The sequence below is a fragment of the Olea europaea genome, chromosome 1 (assembly GCF_002742605.1).
Source record: "Olea europaea var. sylvestris chromosome 1, O_europaea_v1, whole genome shotgun sequence".
Taxonomy (NCBI): Eukaryota; Viridiplantae; Streptophyta; class Magnoliopsida; order Lamiales; family Oleaceae; genus Olea; species Olea europaea.
In genome coordinates this window covers 20,937,699-20,951,306 of record NC_036237.1, presented here as the reverse complement: position 1 = coordinate 20,951,306, position 13,608 = coordinate 20,937,699, and the positions used below count along the sequence as shown (strand labels likewise).

At 34.0% G+C, this 13,608-nt stretch overlaps 2 protein-coding genes across 2 annotated transcripts; both read right to left on the bottom strand.

The window, feature by feature from the left end:
• Positions 1-415: 415 nt before the first annotated feature.
• Positions 416-2,505, bottom strand: LOC111405749 (zinc finger BED domain-containing protein RICESLEEPER 1-like). The gene is made up of 6 exons (XM_023034776.1): positions 2,428-2,505; positions 2,000-2,109; positions 1,717-1,859; positions 1,413-1,533; positions 1,064-1,157; positions 416-928 (listed from the first exon to the last, which is right to left on the bottom strand). Exons 1-6 carry the CDS (start codon positions 2,503-2,505, stop codon positions 416-418), a joined length of 1,059 nt encoding a protein of 352 aa, XP_022890544.1.
• A 3,295-nt stretch (positions 2,506-5,800) lies between these two features.
• Positions 5,801-9,329, bottom strand: LOC111396960 (40S ribosomal protein S13-like). The gene is made up of 5 exons (XM_023023599.1): positions 9,212-9,329; positions 9,046-9,118; positions 8,822-8,960; positions 8,459-8,645; positions 5,801-6,111 (listed from the first exon to the last, which is right to left on the bottom strand). The coding sequence occupies exons 1-5, from the start codon at positions 9,232-9,234 to the stop codon at positions 6,078-6,080; spliced, it is 456 nt and encodes a 151-aa protein (XP_022879367.1). The 5' UTR covers positions 9,235-9,329; the 3' UTR covers positions 5,801-6,077.
• Positions 9,330-13,608: the final 4,279 nt, after the last annotated feature.

Below are 13,608 nucleotides of genomic sequence, written 5' to 3'. Positions count from 1 at the left end.
GGCTCGGGCTTTTTACGAGCCGAGCCGGCTCGGCTCGGGCCGGCTCGTTTTTTTTTTTTTTTTTTTTGCAATTTTTAATGACTTTTTTTTACATGCTAATTGTTGTGGTGCAAATTGTTGAATGACATTTTTTTGAAAGAATTTAAAAATTACATCATTTATTATTTATACAAATTACAAATTAAATAAAAGTACAACTTTCAAAATTATGTAATTTATACGAATAACAAAATAAATAAAAGTTACAAATTACAACCCTCCTCCTTTTTCGGGGCTTGGGACCGGCTACAATCAACGTACGCGGAGTTAAAATTGTACACGAATAAAATATTTCGTGTACAATTTTTTTGAATCAAATAAATTTAAAAAATACATTTCTTAAAGAGAAATAATTAATTTAAAAACTTACAACATCCTATGTTTGGATATGCTGCAACTCTTCGGCCATTATACTATCAACATGTTCTTGAACAAGTAATTCTGCACATTCCCAATCCTTCAAACATATCAAAGCCTCTAATATATCTTCTTTTAGTCTTGATCGTTCATCTGATAAAACTCGACCACCTAAACTGAATGCAGCCTCCGATGCTACCGTAGACACCGGAGGTGTTAGTAGATCACGTGCAATTTTCGATACAATTGGATATTGTCTTTCGTTACATCTCCACCAATTTAAAAGACTAAATTCTTGTAATTCGTGCGGTTGCAACACACTACGAACATCTACGCACATATACCTAGCTAACTCAGAAGAAATTTCAAGATTTGTACCATCAATATTGATCGCTCTAGATGTTGATGAGCTAGAACTAGAACTAAATGAAGGAGCACTTGTATTGCTATCTAAATAATTCCATAAATTTTCGGGATTTGTTGTAATATTTCTTGAAAAAGAACTTTGGGAAGTAGAACTACGCTGACCTTCCTTTTCAGCATAATAATTATACATTTCACATAAAAAAGATTCTATATGCACGTGTGATAATTCTATATTCAAAAAATCTGATATCCCCTTTATAGTAGTTTTTGTGCCAGTTAAATTAAGTCAAGGGTCCATTACTGAAGCTAAAAGAAATAAAGAAGGCAACTCTTCCCAGTATTTACAAAATTTTAACTCCATAGAGCGGACTACATCAGCAAAAAGTGGCAAATTCCTATATTTATGAAATGCTTGTGAAATGTAGAAAAAATGTTGTAAAACAAGAGAAGATGTAGGGTAATAAACACCGCTACATTCCTTTGTAGCATCGAAAAAAGGTTGTAAGAATATTTTCACGTAAAATGCAATAGTCCATTCCCAATCTTCCAAATTATGTTCGGGTCCGAGTGTATGTCTACCATTATAATATAGTGAAATCACTTTATCGTAATTTTCACACGAATGTAACATAAGATATGTAGAGTTCCACCTGTGTGTTACATCAGTGGCAAATGATTTCTCCTGTAATCCATACTCTGCACACAAACTATTAAATGCTTGTTTTCTTGCTGGTGATACAGTAATAAAATTTATTGCTTGTCTAATCTTATCTAAAGGTGAACTTATATGTTCTAATCCAGCTTTTACAATCAAATTAATAATATGACATACGCAACGTTGATGAAAAAATAAATTTCCAAATACGGGATTAAGATCAGCAATAAATCTTTCAATAACAACTTTGTTCACTGCAGCATTATCAAAAGTAAAACTTCGAACCATATCTTGTATACCATATTCCTGTATGATATCTTTTAAAACCATGTATATATTAGTGGCATTATGGGAAAATTCTACATATCTAAATGCAATAATTCTTTTATGTAGAAGCCACAAGTGATCAATATAATGAGCCGTAGCAGCAATATAACCTTTTCTATTACAACCAGTCCATAAATCAGAAGTAAACGATATAACACTATTAAATTTTTTAGACCTTCAATAGTAATTTGTTTTCTTCTGTTATATAATTTTATGCTATCTGAACGAAGAGTATTTCTAGAATAAGAAGAATACCTCGATTGGAGATATTTCTGCACGAGTCGGGTAAAGTGTATTGAGTCTATCATCGTAAGCGGCATCTCTGCTGCAGCCACGTATGTAATCATTCCTTCACGAAATCTTTCCTGTGAATATACAAAAGTGGAAAGAGTAGAATTAGAACCGCCAAACACTAGTTCGGTTTGTTTCGAGTCGAGATCGGCTGGTTTTGCTTTGCAACTCCTCAATACGTTTCTATTCAAATGCGTCGTGCTCGAACCAGGCTTCCAACTAAGTTCTTTGCCACAATAATTGCAACATGCTTTCCAAATATCTACTCCATTTTGAACACCAATTTTTTTTCGTGTCATATGTTGCCAACAGTCCGATGATTCTTTTTTTGACCTTTTTGTCTCGAGTACTTGAACTTCTTCCTCTTCAATATCCTCCAAATTAATTGGAACATTTTCACATGCATCGTAGTTAGATGGAGTACTCGAACTACCGCCAAACTGATTAACTTCATCACTTGTAAAATCCATAATAACTAGTATAATAAAAAATACTGAATATTAGACTGTAAAGTGAAAGAAATTGAATATATTAATTGTTATATGAGAAGTGAGAAAGAAGAAATTGAAACTTGAATCTGAATCTATGATATAGAAATAATACGAAGTAAAATCGATAGCAAAGTGATTTAAAACTTCAAAAATCATCTCGTATTTATAGATAAAAAAACCCGCATTATTTTTCAAATTTGAATTTCAAAAATATAACAGTATAATGTACTAATAGTTTAATACGAAAAAAAAGGCAGCTATATCGGCAGCCTGTGACCTGCTGCCTTAGGCAGCAGGTAAAAATTTTTTTTTTTTCAAAATTTTTTTTTTCTTTTATTTGCTCGGGCCGAGCATTTTTGTCACGGGCCATTTTTGGCCCGTGTGGCTTGGCGAGCCACACGGGCTTGCTTGGCTCGGGCCGGCCTCTTATTTTGAGGCTCGGCCCGAGCCTAGGCTCGATCCCTACGAGCCACGAGCCGGGCGGGCTCGGGCTTTTTCCGAGCCGAGCCACGAGCCGCCCAAGCCACCGAGCCTTTTTGACACCCCTACAAGAATCCGACCATCATGAATTATGGTGTAGTTGAGATGCTTGGAGGATTTTCATCGTCTAAGATATAGCGGGTTGCAAGTAGTGGTGTCAACGAGTCGAGCCGGCTTGCGAGCCGAAACTTGAGGTCGGGCTCAGTTCAAGTAAATTGGTCTGCGCTTTTTTGCGAGCCTGAACCAAGCCGAGCTTTTTCTCGACCAAAAAAGCAAGGCTCGATTTTTTTATTAAATTAATATATAGGTAGCAAGCTGTTGCCTTTGCAGCTGTTTTTCAAGGCAGTGCTAATGCTTTATTTTAAACAAATAAGGCAGTAGGTTGTTGCATTTAATTTTTTTTTAATATAAAGGCCTGCGAGCCACACCAATCGGCTCGAGCTTGGCCCGCCACCCCAAAATGGGGCTCGACTCGAGTCAACGAGCCCGATTGCCATCCTTAGTTGTAAGGAATATTAATATTACGAGCTTACATGTTTTCTTTTGGAATGTTTGAGGTTTTCGCCGCCTCGTGGTGCCATTGATGGGATATCATGATTGTTTTGGGTTTGTTTATCGTTGGATTTGGGCCTGATGCCTCACTATTCATTTGGTCCTTATTCTGTGTTAGGTCGTCCTTTACTTGGGCTGATTACTAATGGTTTTTGGGTTTTGGTCCACTTATGTAAAACCATGTTTTTGTAAGCTCAACTTTGGTTGTTGGAATGCTTTGATCTGGACCTTTCATTTGATGCAATTGTGACTGTATGATCTGTGGAGAAATATCTTATTTCTTCAGACATTTGTACTATTTCTTGATGATTTGATAGTGGAATCGAGCGTAATCTACTTCTAAATGCTCAACAGATGATTAAACCGAAAGCTAAATATTCAGGCCCTTGGTAGCGAAAAATTCCTTTGGGTTCTCTGATTTTCTGGAAATTATTGTGGTAATCTTGCATAAAAGCGATTCTGAGACCAACATTTATACATGTTTTAATTGAGGAGAAAGGAGCTGGAAAAAATGATAGGGTCGAGGATTGAAATTTGGAGCATTTGCCTCATAAATTTTGATCGACAAGAAAATATCATTGATCAAGTAACATATAATTATATATTCCTAACACTGCTCTCATTGACATGTAAAATTAGAAATCCTACGTCCATTAGACAACAAAATAAATGAGCTCCAATACCGTTTGTTGGATTTCGATTTAAAAGGCACCATCACATATTGATATGGGATGTTAAAAATAAAAAAATGGATTGATTGTCGAGGGATAGTAACTGAAATTTTATAATATGTATTCAACAGTCTCATATCTCTCTTTTTCGATATTCTTCCAAGAACTTTAAGAATACTACAATTTTTTTCTATACTTTTTAGTGTGTGGGCACTTGAGATTCAATAAAAATAGAGTGAACGAATCACATTATTATATTGTAGAAAATATGCAATAAAAGTTAAATTGCATAGAAAAGGAAGCCGTTCGTTTTCCATTTTTTTGTCTAATACGATGTCGCATTGTAGCCCCTTCCAAACTTAGTGTTGCTTCTTGAACAACCCCTGAACGTCCAAGAGGTTGTCAAGGGGATTTATCCTTTCAATCTTAAGATTTGGGTCCCATACCATCTCGCCATTTAACCAGTGACCGACCATTCCCTAGAAATTTTGAAAATTATTTGTAGGCATTGGCTCTATTTAAAATAAATTTTGGGAAAATACATTTAAAATAATTATATTTGTACAAACGTGGAATAAAAAAAAAATTAAATTTAAGTACAATATATATATTTTTTCGTAAAAATATATGATTAAAAAATAAGAAATAGAAAATTACATTTCTTAAAAGATGGAGCCAAACGGGGACTAAATCTAAATTCATTTAACTTTTTGAACGTATTATGAATTTTTTTTTTTTTTTTAATGCATTGCACATAACAGCTGCCTAATTTGTAGTTCAACCGAGCATTCAAACATAATAAAAAACTCTTGCAATTAACTGCCAACGAAACAAAGCGAATCTATTTCCAGTTGTTAAATTTTCATTGGTTGGGCATAGTAGGAAGGATCTAAAGAAAAAGATGAAAATTTAACTAAAATGGTATATTGGTATCTATAGCAATGCCTGTGCAGAGCATGAAACAGTTCCAACCTGCCACACCCCACCTCCAAAACAAGCAGAAAATCCCCCAAGAAAAGATAAATAGAAACAGAAGACACTTCACAATATAATCTTCCCGAGCCCCTGTTTGACTCAAATTTTAATTTCAATCAAAGTCAAACAATCAATATTAACGCATATTTCATAATTTCCACAACCTCTCAATCACACATTTCAAAAACTTCTATTAAAACCTACTAAAAATTTAATTTTTAATCCCCACCAAACACTCTCTGACAAACTAGTTGAAAATACCCTTCAGCATTATACAAGATTTAGAGCCCATTTGGCCTCGCTTTTTAAAAGCCAAAAGGAGATTTTGATATTCAAAAACTACTTTTGAACCATTTGGCTAATTTTATGAAAATACTTCTAGTCTAGTTAGAAAAGTTTTTAAAAAAAGCCAGTCTAACGTGACTTCCTCTATAAAACTTTTCAAAATAAAAAGCTGTTTTAAAAATTAGTTTTGAAACAAAAATAGAAGTAACTTCCTCCAAAAACCTTTTATTGACAGCAAAAGTAAAAACCATGCCAAACAACCCTTAACGAACTTAAAAATTGTGTTACAACAAACAACGAAATGCATTAAATAAAACTAACAATACGTATTCGTATAAAATCAATAAAGCCACTTGAAGTTTCAATATGATATTTCAAGTCAACTGAAAATCCTTGCTAAAATAATAATAATCATCATAATATTCTAAGACAGCGTGAAAAAGCAATTGAGATGTCAGAAACTATAGTCAGGTCTCCAGTAACAATATCAAACAATGAAAATACGAGAATACAAATCTTGTCCACAAAGTGAACCACAGCATCCACATCCTGAGGACGGTCAAAAAATAATCCAGACAATTACCTATCTTAAGCCACGAGAGTGCTGGCAGTGGTTGACTCACTGCAAATAGAAAAGTTCTCATCAGGGCAAAAGAAAATATGGATAATAAAGCAGCAGCAGCAAAAGATAAAAAATCAGATGACAAAGCATTTCTCGAAATAAATAGGGCAGATTATTGAATACACCCAGACCATGAAACTATCTTAAGCAACGACAAAGACATGACAGTGAAAAATGATACGACGATGTAGCACCAGCAAAATAAGTAGGTGATAGCTTTATTCACAAGAATTATTAACTTTTTTGTCCCTCAGTTGGCCAAATAACGCAAGCAAGCATGAATCCAAAGAAAAATGACACCAAAAGAGAACATTCTTTCAACCAGGTGGGGCGTAAATCTTGCCAGTACTTGTCAAGTAACAAAATAATATATACATTGAAATGTTATGCTAAAAAAAATAATCTTACAAGTTCAAAAAATATTTTTTAAACCTAGCCCAAGCTTTGAACAGAAAAAGGTAAAAGGGTTGAAAGGCCCCACTGGGGTGTATTAAATTTCAGCAATATGAATTAGAATTTGCATCAATATCTAAATAATAAAGTTCTTATTAATTCAAGATATAATTGACAAATATGCATTGTTAATTCAGCTGATCAACAATTGTAGAAACATACTACTATTTACAATATTTGACACTTTGATATTTGCGCCACTAGTTACTTCTCCTTCGACTCCCCAATCGATTCACAATTTCCCAGCATTCTTCCAATTAAAATCTCTCCAATATAAACACTCGACACCTCTCAACTAATACTAATGTTGTAAAAATCGGATGGTCCCAGCCGGCCCATTCAACTGAAAAAACTAGAAGCCAGATAGAATTTGGTCCGGTTATATAATAAATACTGCATGGAGAAAAGACACACAACTGGTTGGTCTGGTTTGAAAATGCAGTGTTTCCAATTTTCTTAAAAAACAAATTGAAAAATCATTGACTACATGTTCGAACACTTTTGTTTGCCCCAGACCATGGATTTTCAAAGAATGAAAATGGGGAATGACGAGAAATCTAGTGCAAAGTTAAAAGAAAGGGAAGGAGAAAAGTAATGAAAGGAAAGGTGGTCAACAGTGAAGAGAATAATATGGATATGGAATGGGTTGGGTCCTGATATAGGAATTCTCATTCTACAGGATGGTTAGTTTGGGAGATTAAGACAGAGAAATGGGCTTTTATTTTTATTTTTGGGTTGGGGGATGGAGGGAGGGGTGGGTTTTCTTTACTGTAGGGAGGACTTTCAAAATGAATGTTCAATCGCAGTAATTTTCGTTTTACAATGACAAAAACGAATTTACATTTATAAATTGTGCATACAACATTATTTTTAACTTCCAGTTCGACCATTTTGGAACACTTAGATTAGTAAAGTCATTAAATTTTCCAATTCAACATCCGGGCCAATTTAAAAAAACAGTTATTAACACACACACACACCTCTCTCTAACAATTTAAATAATAAAAACTAAAACCTCACATTCCTTCACCACAGGTCCTCTCTTCATTTTAAATTTGTGCTCTGCTCCAAGTACAAATCTAAAACGTACGACCTAGAGCGAACAGCGTAGATGAAGAATGCAGTCGGTGGAAGAAATGTTCTGTTTTACCCTAAACTGTTATTATCATATAACTGAACCAGTCTTTGCTCCAATTCACAGTGTTCCTCATCAAACAGCCCAGTTTGGTTCAGTTTTTAATTGCTTAAGACAGATTAGACTCAAAAGGGACATTTCCTAACATATAGCAGATCAAACTGCATTACTGGTTTCTTTTGTTTACTTACAAACACAACAACCAATTATGATTTCTACCCTCCTCCTAAGAAACAAGAAACAAGAAATATAAATGAACCGTGGGTAACAAACAAGGAACTGGGAAAGTGCGGTAAAAACTTATTACCCCCACACAGCTCTAGACGTAATTTTATCACCTTAAATACCATTACCTATCAAAAATAAAAAAATAAAAAAATAAAAAAAATCACCTTAAATACCATCACAACTATAATGTCATTGAGACGTATCTAAAACAGAAGGAAAAGACTGCAAGTCCTGAAATTTCCCAAAACAATAACAGCCATAAAGTTAATTCATTCAGATACCAAACAACAAAGAGAATTGCGCAGCTTATCAGACAACAATCCCCAGCCTGTCCACGGATGACAGTAATAAAGTTAATCATTCAGATAAACCAAACAACAAAGAGAATGCGCAGTTTATGAGACAACAATCCACAGCTAAGACATATCCAAGGGATGAGATATTTATAACATGTAATTAGACAATTAAGGTGATACAGAATAGTAATATCTAATGAAAATGCAAGAATAAAAAAGTCGATAGAAGGCATACTATTTCCAGACGGGCGGGAGCTTCTTGGTCTTCTTGTAGTATCGGGCCAGACGGTGAATCCTGCTCTCCACAAGAATCAACCTGAATTTGGAGTCTTTGTCCTTCCTGTTCCTCTCTAAGTGCTTCCTAATGGCAACAGCTTTCTTGATCAAATGATATAAATCCTCTGGAATCTCAGGCGCAAGCCCTATGGAAAAAAATCCACGAAATTCATACACTAGTCATTATCATCAGAAACCCAATTAAATCCACACAAAATCCATACACAAATTATTATCATCAGGAAAGCCCAGTAAAATTAAATCACAGCTAACTGACAGGAAAATACTAAATTAACCAATAGGTAGCCAAAATCAGCCATACCGTGAGCCTTGAGTACGCGCAAGATCTTGCTACCAGTGACACTCTTTACTTGAGCAATACCGTGAGAATCACGTAGAATAACACCAATCTGTGACGGGGTCATTCCTTTCTTTGCAAACTTGCAGATGCTGTCCTCAACCTGTAGAAAAAGGATAAACGCGAATCAAACAACCGCAAAAAATTAGTTTACAAATGTACTATTTTTATATACGACAATTTCTCACATCTTGAGAAGAGATTTTGAGCCAGCTGGGAGCAGTCCTTTTGTAAGGCAATGCTGAAGCAGAAATACCCTTACTGTAATTATAAGAAAATACAATGAAATCAGTGTAATGCTTAATTAGGCAGATGAGAAAAATATTTGATTCATTAGAGAGAGAGAGTTCATACCCGCTGCTGTGCATACGACCCATGGTGGCGTCGAGTGGTCTGAGGTGCGCCTCTGTGTTTACTGATTTCTCTAAAACCGAAGGCCACAAACCCTAACCCTAAATGGCGCGATACTGCAAGTAGGGTTTTATTGTACCCTTGTGCAGTCTGGGCCAGGCCCAGTAGCATGGGTCCGGACCAACAACGTTGGTATGGGCCGTATAAATGCCCAATCTTTTTTGAGGAAATTAGACATATATCCTATAAATAAAGCACTTGAAAAATATGGCCGACCTGAGAGGAGGCACAAAAAGAGGCCTCCGCCTCAGGCCCAGCAACTTAGGAGGGCCCAAATTTTTACCGCTATTATTTATAAAAAAAAAAGAAAAGAAAAAGAATAAACCCACTATCCCTAAAAATCAACTAGGCCTGCCCCCCAGAGCATAGTCTAGTGGTGTAAAGGATAGGAGTGAGGTTATCTCACACCTTACTGACAGTCGCAGTGTGGGGGTTCGATTCCTAAAACATGAAATTGGACTTCTTGTAGGCGTAGTGTACAGACAGTTCTTGTTCCCTGACCTGTTGGGGCACATCCCGTGATTTACCTCCCTTACAAAATTTCATAAACTGCCAATGACAGTCAGCAAATTGATTTCGGAAGGACGGTGGCAACAATCCACCTCTCAATTTCTCCTTTTTCAATTTCCATAGACCTTACTGTTTTGCCAATTTACAGTATGTATAGATTTGTAAATTTTTTTTTCTTTACTATTTCATGTTTTGCTTTTCCTAATTGATTTTTTCGAAAATGCTATTGATGGTTATGATTCTTTTTCTGTTTATGCACGGGAGTAATAATTGTCAAGCACGGCAAAAGTGAAACATAGAGGAGTTTAATCAATTCATTGAGCTCTCTGCTCTTAGCATTAAGAGTTCCTAATTGAGTTTTTTTTTTTTCTTTTTACTTTTCTACATGATACTTGTTCTCTTAGTAATGGAAGAAATAAATGATTTTGTTTTAGACTTTTACCAGTTATCATACCGTCCATGGCTTTCGATTTCTCTTGATTCTATACAAATTCTGCTAGCAGAGTAATTAAGCATGAAATTTCTTTCGTGAGCAGATATTTTATCAGAATTTGTGACACATGGGGACCTCAGACTAGGGAAATTTAGAGGTATTAGATTTTTAGTTTTGCAAACTATTCGCCAGACTGATTACCTATGGCTGTTTAGTGTTTATGTAATGGTTTTTGTACAGAGGAACCAAATAGATTAAGATAGTACTTAGTAGACAATTAAGCAGAAATTGTGAGTAAATTTTTTCAAGCTGAAAACATGGATATTGATGAAGCTCTCAAGCTTTTACATGCACTTATTTTGTTTCTCGAAAAGTGTAGAGAATCTGAATTTACTAGTACCATGGATGAAGTTAAACAAATATCAAGTGAAATGGGAATTGAGACTGTGTCCCGAGAGAAACGCAACATTCGAAGGAAAATGCAATTTGATGAAAGAAAGAGCGAAGAGGTAACATAATCAGCTAAAGAATCTTTTAGAGTTGATTATTTTCTCTTTATAATTGATCAAGCTTGATCTTCACTTCAAACCCGCTTTGAACAATTTAAACATTATGAAGAGATATTTGGATTTTTGTTTAATGAGGAGAAATTAAACAAAATGAATGTTGACAGTTTGTTGAAATCTTGTGAGAATCTTGAACAGTATTTGACACACAATGGGCATTCAGACATTATTGGTAATGACTTATGTATGAAGCTAATAGTTCTTGAAGTGCTATTTACCTAAAGAAACAAAAAGCGCAATTGATATTTGATTATAATATAAATATTTTATTATTGATATTTGATTATAATGTAAATATTTTGAATATTTCATTTTATTTGTTGCTTTATTTAGATTTTAAATTAATAAATTTAGTTCTATAAAACTCTTATAAATGAAAAAATGGATTGCTTGCTTCGATTTAGGAGCTCAAACTATGAAGTTTGCCTCGGGCCCAATGAAACTCATGTGAAAGATAATTACAAAGTATAAAATACTATATTTTTACATTAATTTTAGCCTATCAACAATCTAAAACCTTATTTAATTCCCACTTTTCTCTCTCTATATTGATCTCCTCTTTCTCTAGAATAATATAGATCGGCCTCAATCTATGGAAAATGGCTATGAAATCAAGACACGTCCATCGCCAACTTCTAATGGGAGCAGTATGGTGATCGTTGGGACGTCACCACTGATGACAACGCACAATATGTTGATGGATAAGTCGGAACGAATATTGAAGTGGCCATGGCTTGTGTTGGACTCCACAACTTGTATAAGAGATTTGTGGATTCTGTGGCTGATTTGGGGATCAAGAACGATGTGCACAAGATTATAATCTCGTGGCAATGATTTCAAATAGCAGTGTAAGGATATTCTCTCATTTAAATCTAGACTTGGTTTTAAGCCATTCTTTGTGTTTTTACTTATGATAAAATGGCTGATTTTATTCGGTGCTAAAACTGCTTCTGCTTCAAGTTCTTGAATTGTATTATGTAAGATTAAAATATGCAATTTTCACCTCATAAAATGCTTTGAACGTAATAGTGTGTATAATTAATGGTTGACTCGGATTCCTAAAGATTAGACAAAATCTTTTGTATTAATGGATTGAATTTTAGGTATATAATTTTTGTTTTCTGTAAACCATTTGATGGGACATGGCCATTTTTCATCAGGAGATCTAAATGATGAAAGGAAAATACAAGTGATGGTTCTCTAGAATGAAAAATTCATCATATTTTCTAGCAGTTTTTGCATACTAAACACATATAGTCCATGTTTGAGCCACATTCTAGAAAAAAATGTATTATTCATGTCAAATCAATAAAAAATGTGTGGTTAAAAAATAAGAAAAAGTTTTAGATTTACTTGTAATATTATTTTATTGAAGAATGTGTGGTTGAAATGATATCAAATCACTGTTAAAGAATATATTTTTTTGAAAATAATGTGGCTCAAACAAGTCCATAGTACCAACAATCAAGAAGTAGTTATATGAAGATAATGAATGAGAATGGAATATTTTTTTCGACAAATTCATCTACTAGATCTGGTAACTCAACAAAAAGGATTCTGCATACAGGTCTAAGTTCTCAGATCACTCGAATTCAATGAAAGAAATCATCGCTGATTATTGTATAATGGATGTCAACGCTGGAACTTTTTTTTTTTTTTATATCCAGGTATCCACCTTACAGTAACTAAATCTTGGAGTCTACAACTTGGCCCCTCAAGCTACAGACAGGTTAAATCGGAGGTTGTGTCCCAAACTGACCATTGTTCAAGAGCCCCCAACTGATCTGCCAAAGTGCCAAGCAAATGCTGGAATTTCTTGCTTCACCGGAAAGTTGACTTGAGTGGAATTGTATTGAGATCTGATAATCTAGTGATGAATGAATTCGAGGTAAAAAAATAAAATAAAAAGTGATGGTGACGTCCTTTGAAGCAAGTTTAATGGCAAGATTAACAAATGGGACTGTGTGGCCTAGTAGATGGAACGAGATCATGATGGCCTGGGGCTTTCGAGGATAATCTATCTTTACCATTTTTAATACGAGACTTCTAAACAAACAAGTGTTCGAAGTGAGATGGAATCATTAACAACATAACAAAATGAAATGGGTTTTTGTCAATTTTTTTATTTGTTACTTTTTTGAACTTCTCATTTTTAACTTGTAGGTCGTATATTACTAAAGTAAAGTTATATTACATGTTTAATTAATACAAGTGAATCATAATCACAAAAAAAACAATATGTAAAAGAAAATCAACACCCCATAAATATATTCTAACATTTTGATTGATATTTGTCAATTTTTTCTGATACTTTTTTGAACTTATGTCAATTAATTGAATTGGTTCCTTCCATATTTAATGCAACAAAAACGAAAATCATTTAAAACAACTTGTTTCTATTACTGAATTTCACTCTTTCTTGATTGAGCATCAAATTCAAATAAATTGACTTAAGTGGAGGTCAATTCGATTGAGTTGGATGCTTGGTGCGGAACGGAGAAAGAGAAGGGATGGTGGTTGTGTCACTTTTATTTATTTGTTTCTGCATTTTATTGAACTGATTCCAATGTTTTTAATTTGTATTTGTTACTTTTTTTGAATTTTTGTTACTTTTTTAAGTGTTTGTAACCTTTTTAACTTTTTTGTTACTTTTTAGTATATTTTTGAATTTTTGTCACTTTTTAAGTGTTTGTCACTTTTATTTTTTATTTGTCACTTTTTTTAAAGTAAAATACGACATTGTGTTAATTTTTAATAAAAAAGTGACACTTAACTTAAAAAATAACGTTGCATCACTTTTTAACATTGTGTCACTTAATTTTATACAGTAC

Excerpts from the sequence above, each read along its gene's own strand:
- LOC111405749 (XM_023034776.1), bottom strand. The coding sequence starts at position 2,505 with ATGGATTTTACAAGTGATGAAGTTAATCAGTTTGGCGGTAGTTCGAGT. Across the intron at positions 1,158-1,412 it reads GCCACTGATGTAACACACAG|GAATTTGCCACTTTTTGCTG; the intron begins GTGGAACTCTAC and ends TCATAAATATAG. Across the intron at positions 929-1,063 it reads CTTTATTTCTTTTAGCTTCA|GAAGGTCAGCGTAGTTCTAC; the intron begins GTAATGGACCCT and ends TATGCTGAAAAG.
- LOC111396960 (XM_023023599.1), bottom strand. The coding sequence starts at position 9,234 with ATGGGTCGTATGCACAGCAGCGG. Across the intron at positions 9,119-9,211 it reads GGTCGTATGCACAGCAGCGG|TAAGGGTATTTCTGCTTCAG; the intron begins GTATGAACTCTC and ends TTATAATTACAG. Across the intron at positions 8,961-9,045 it reads TCAAAATCTCTTCTCAAGAT|GTTGAGGACAGCATCTGCAA; the intron begins GTGAGAAATTGT and ends CTTTTTCTACAG.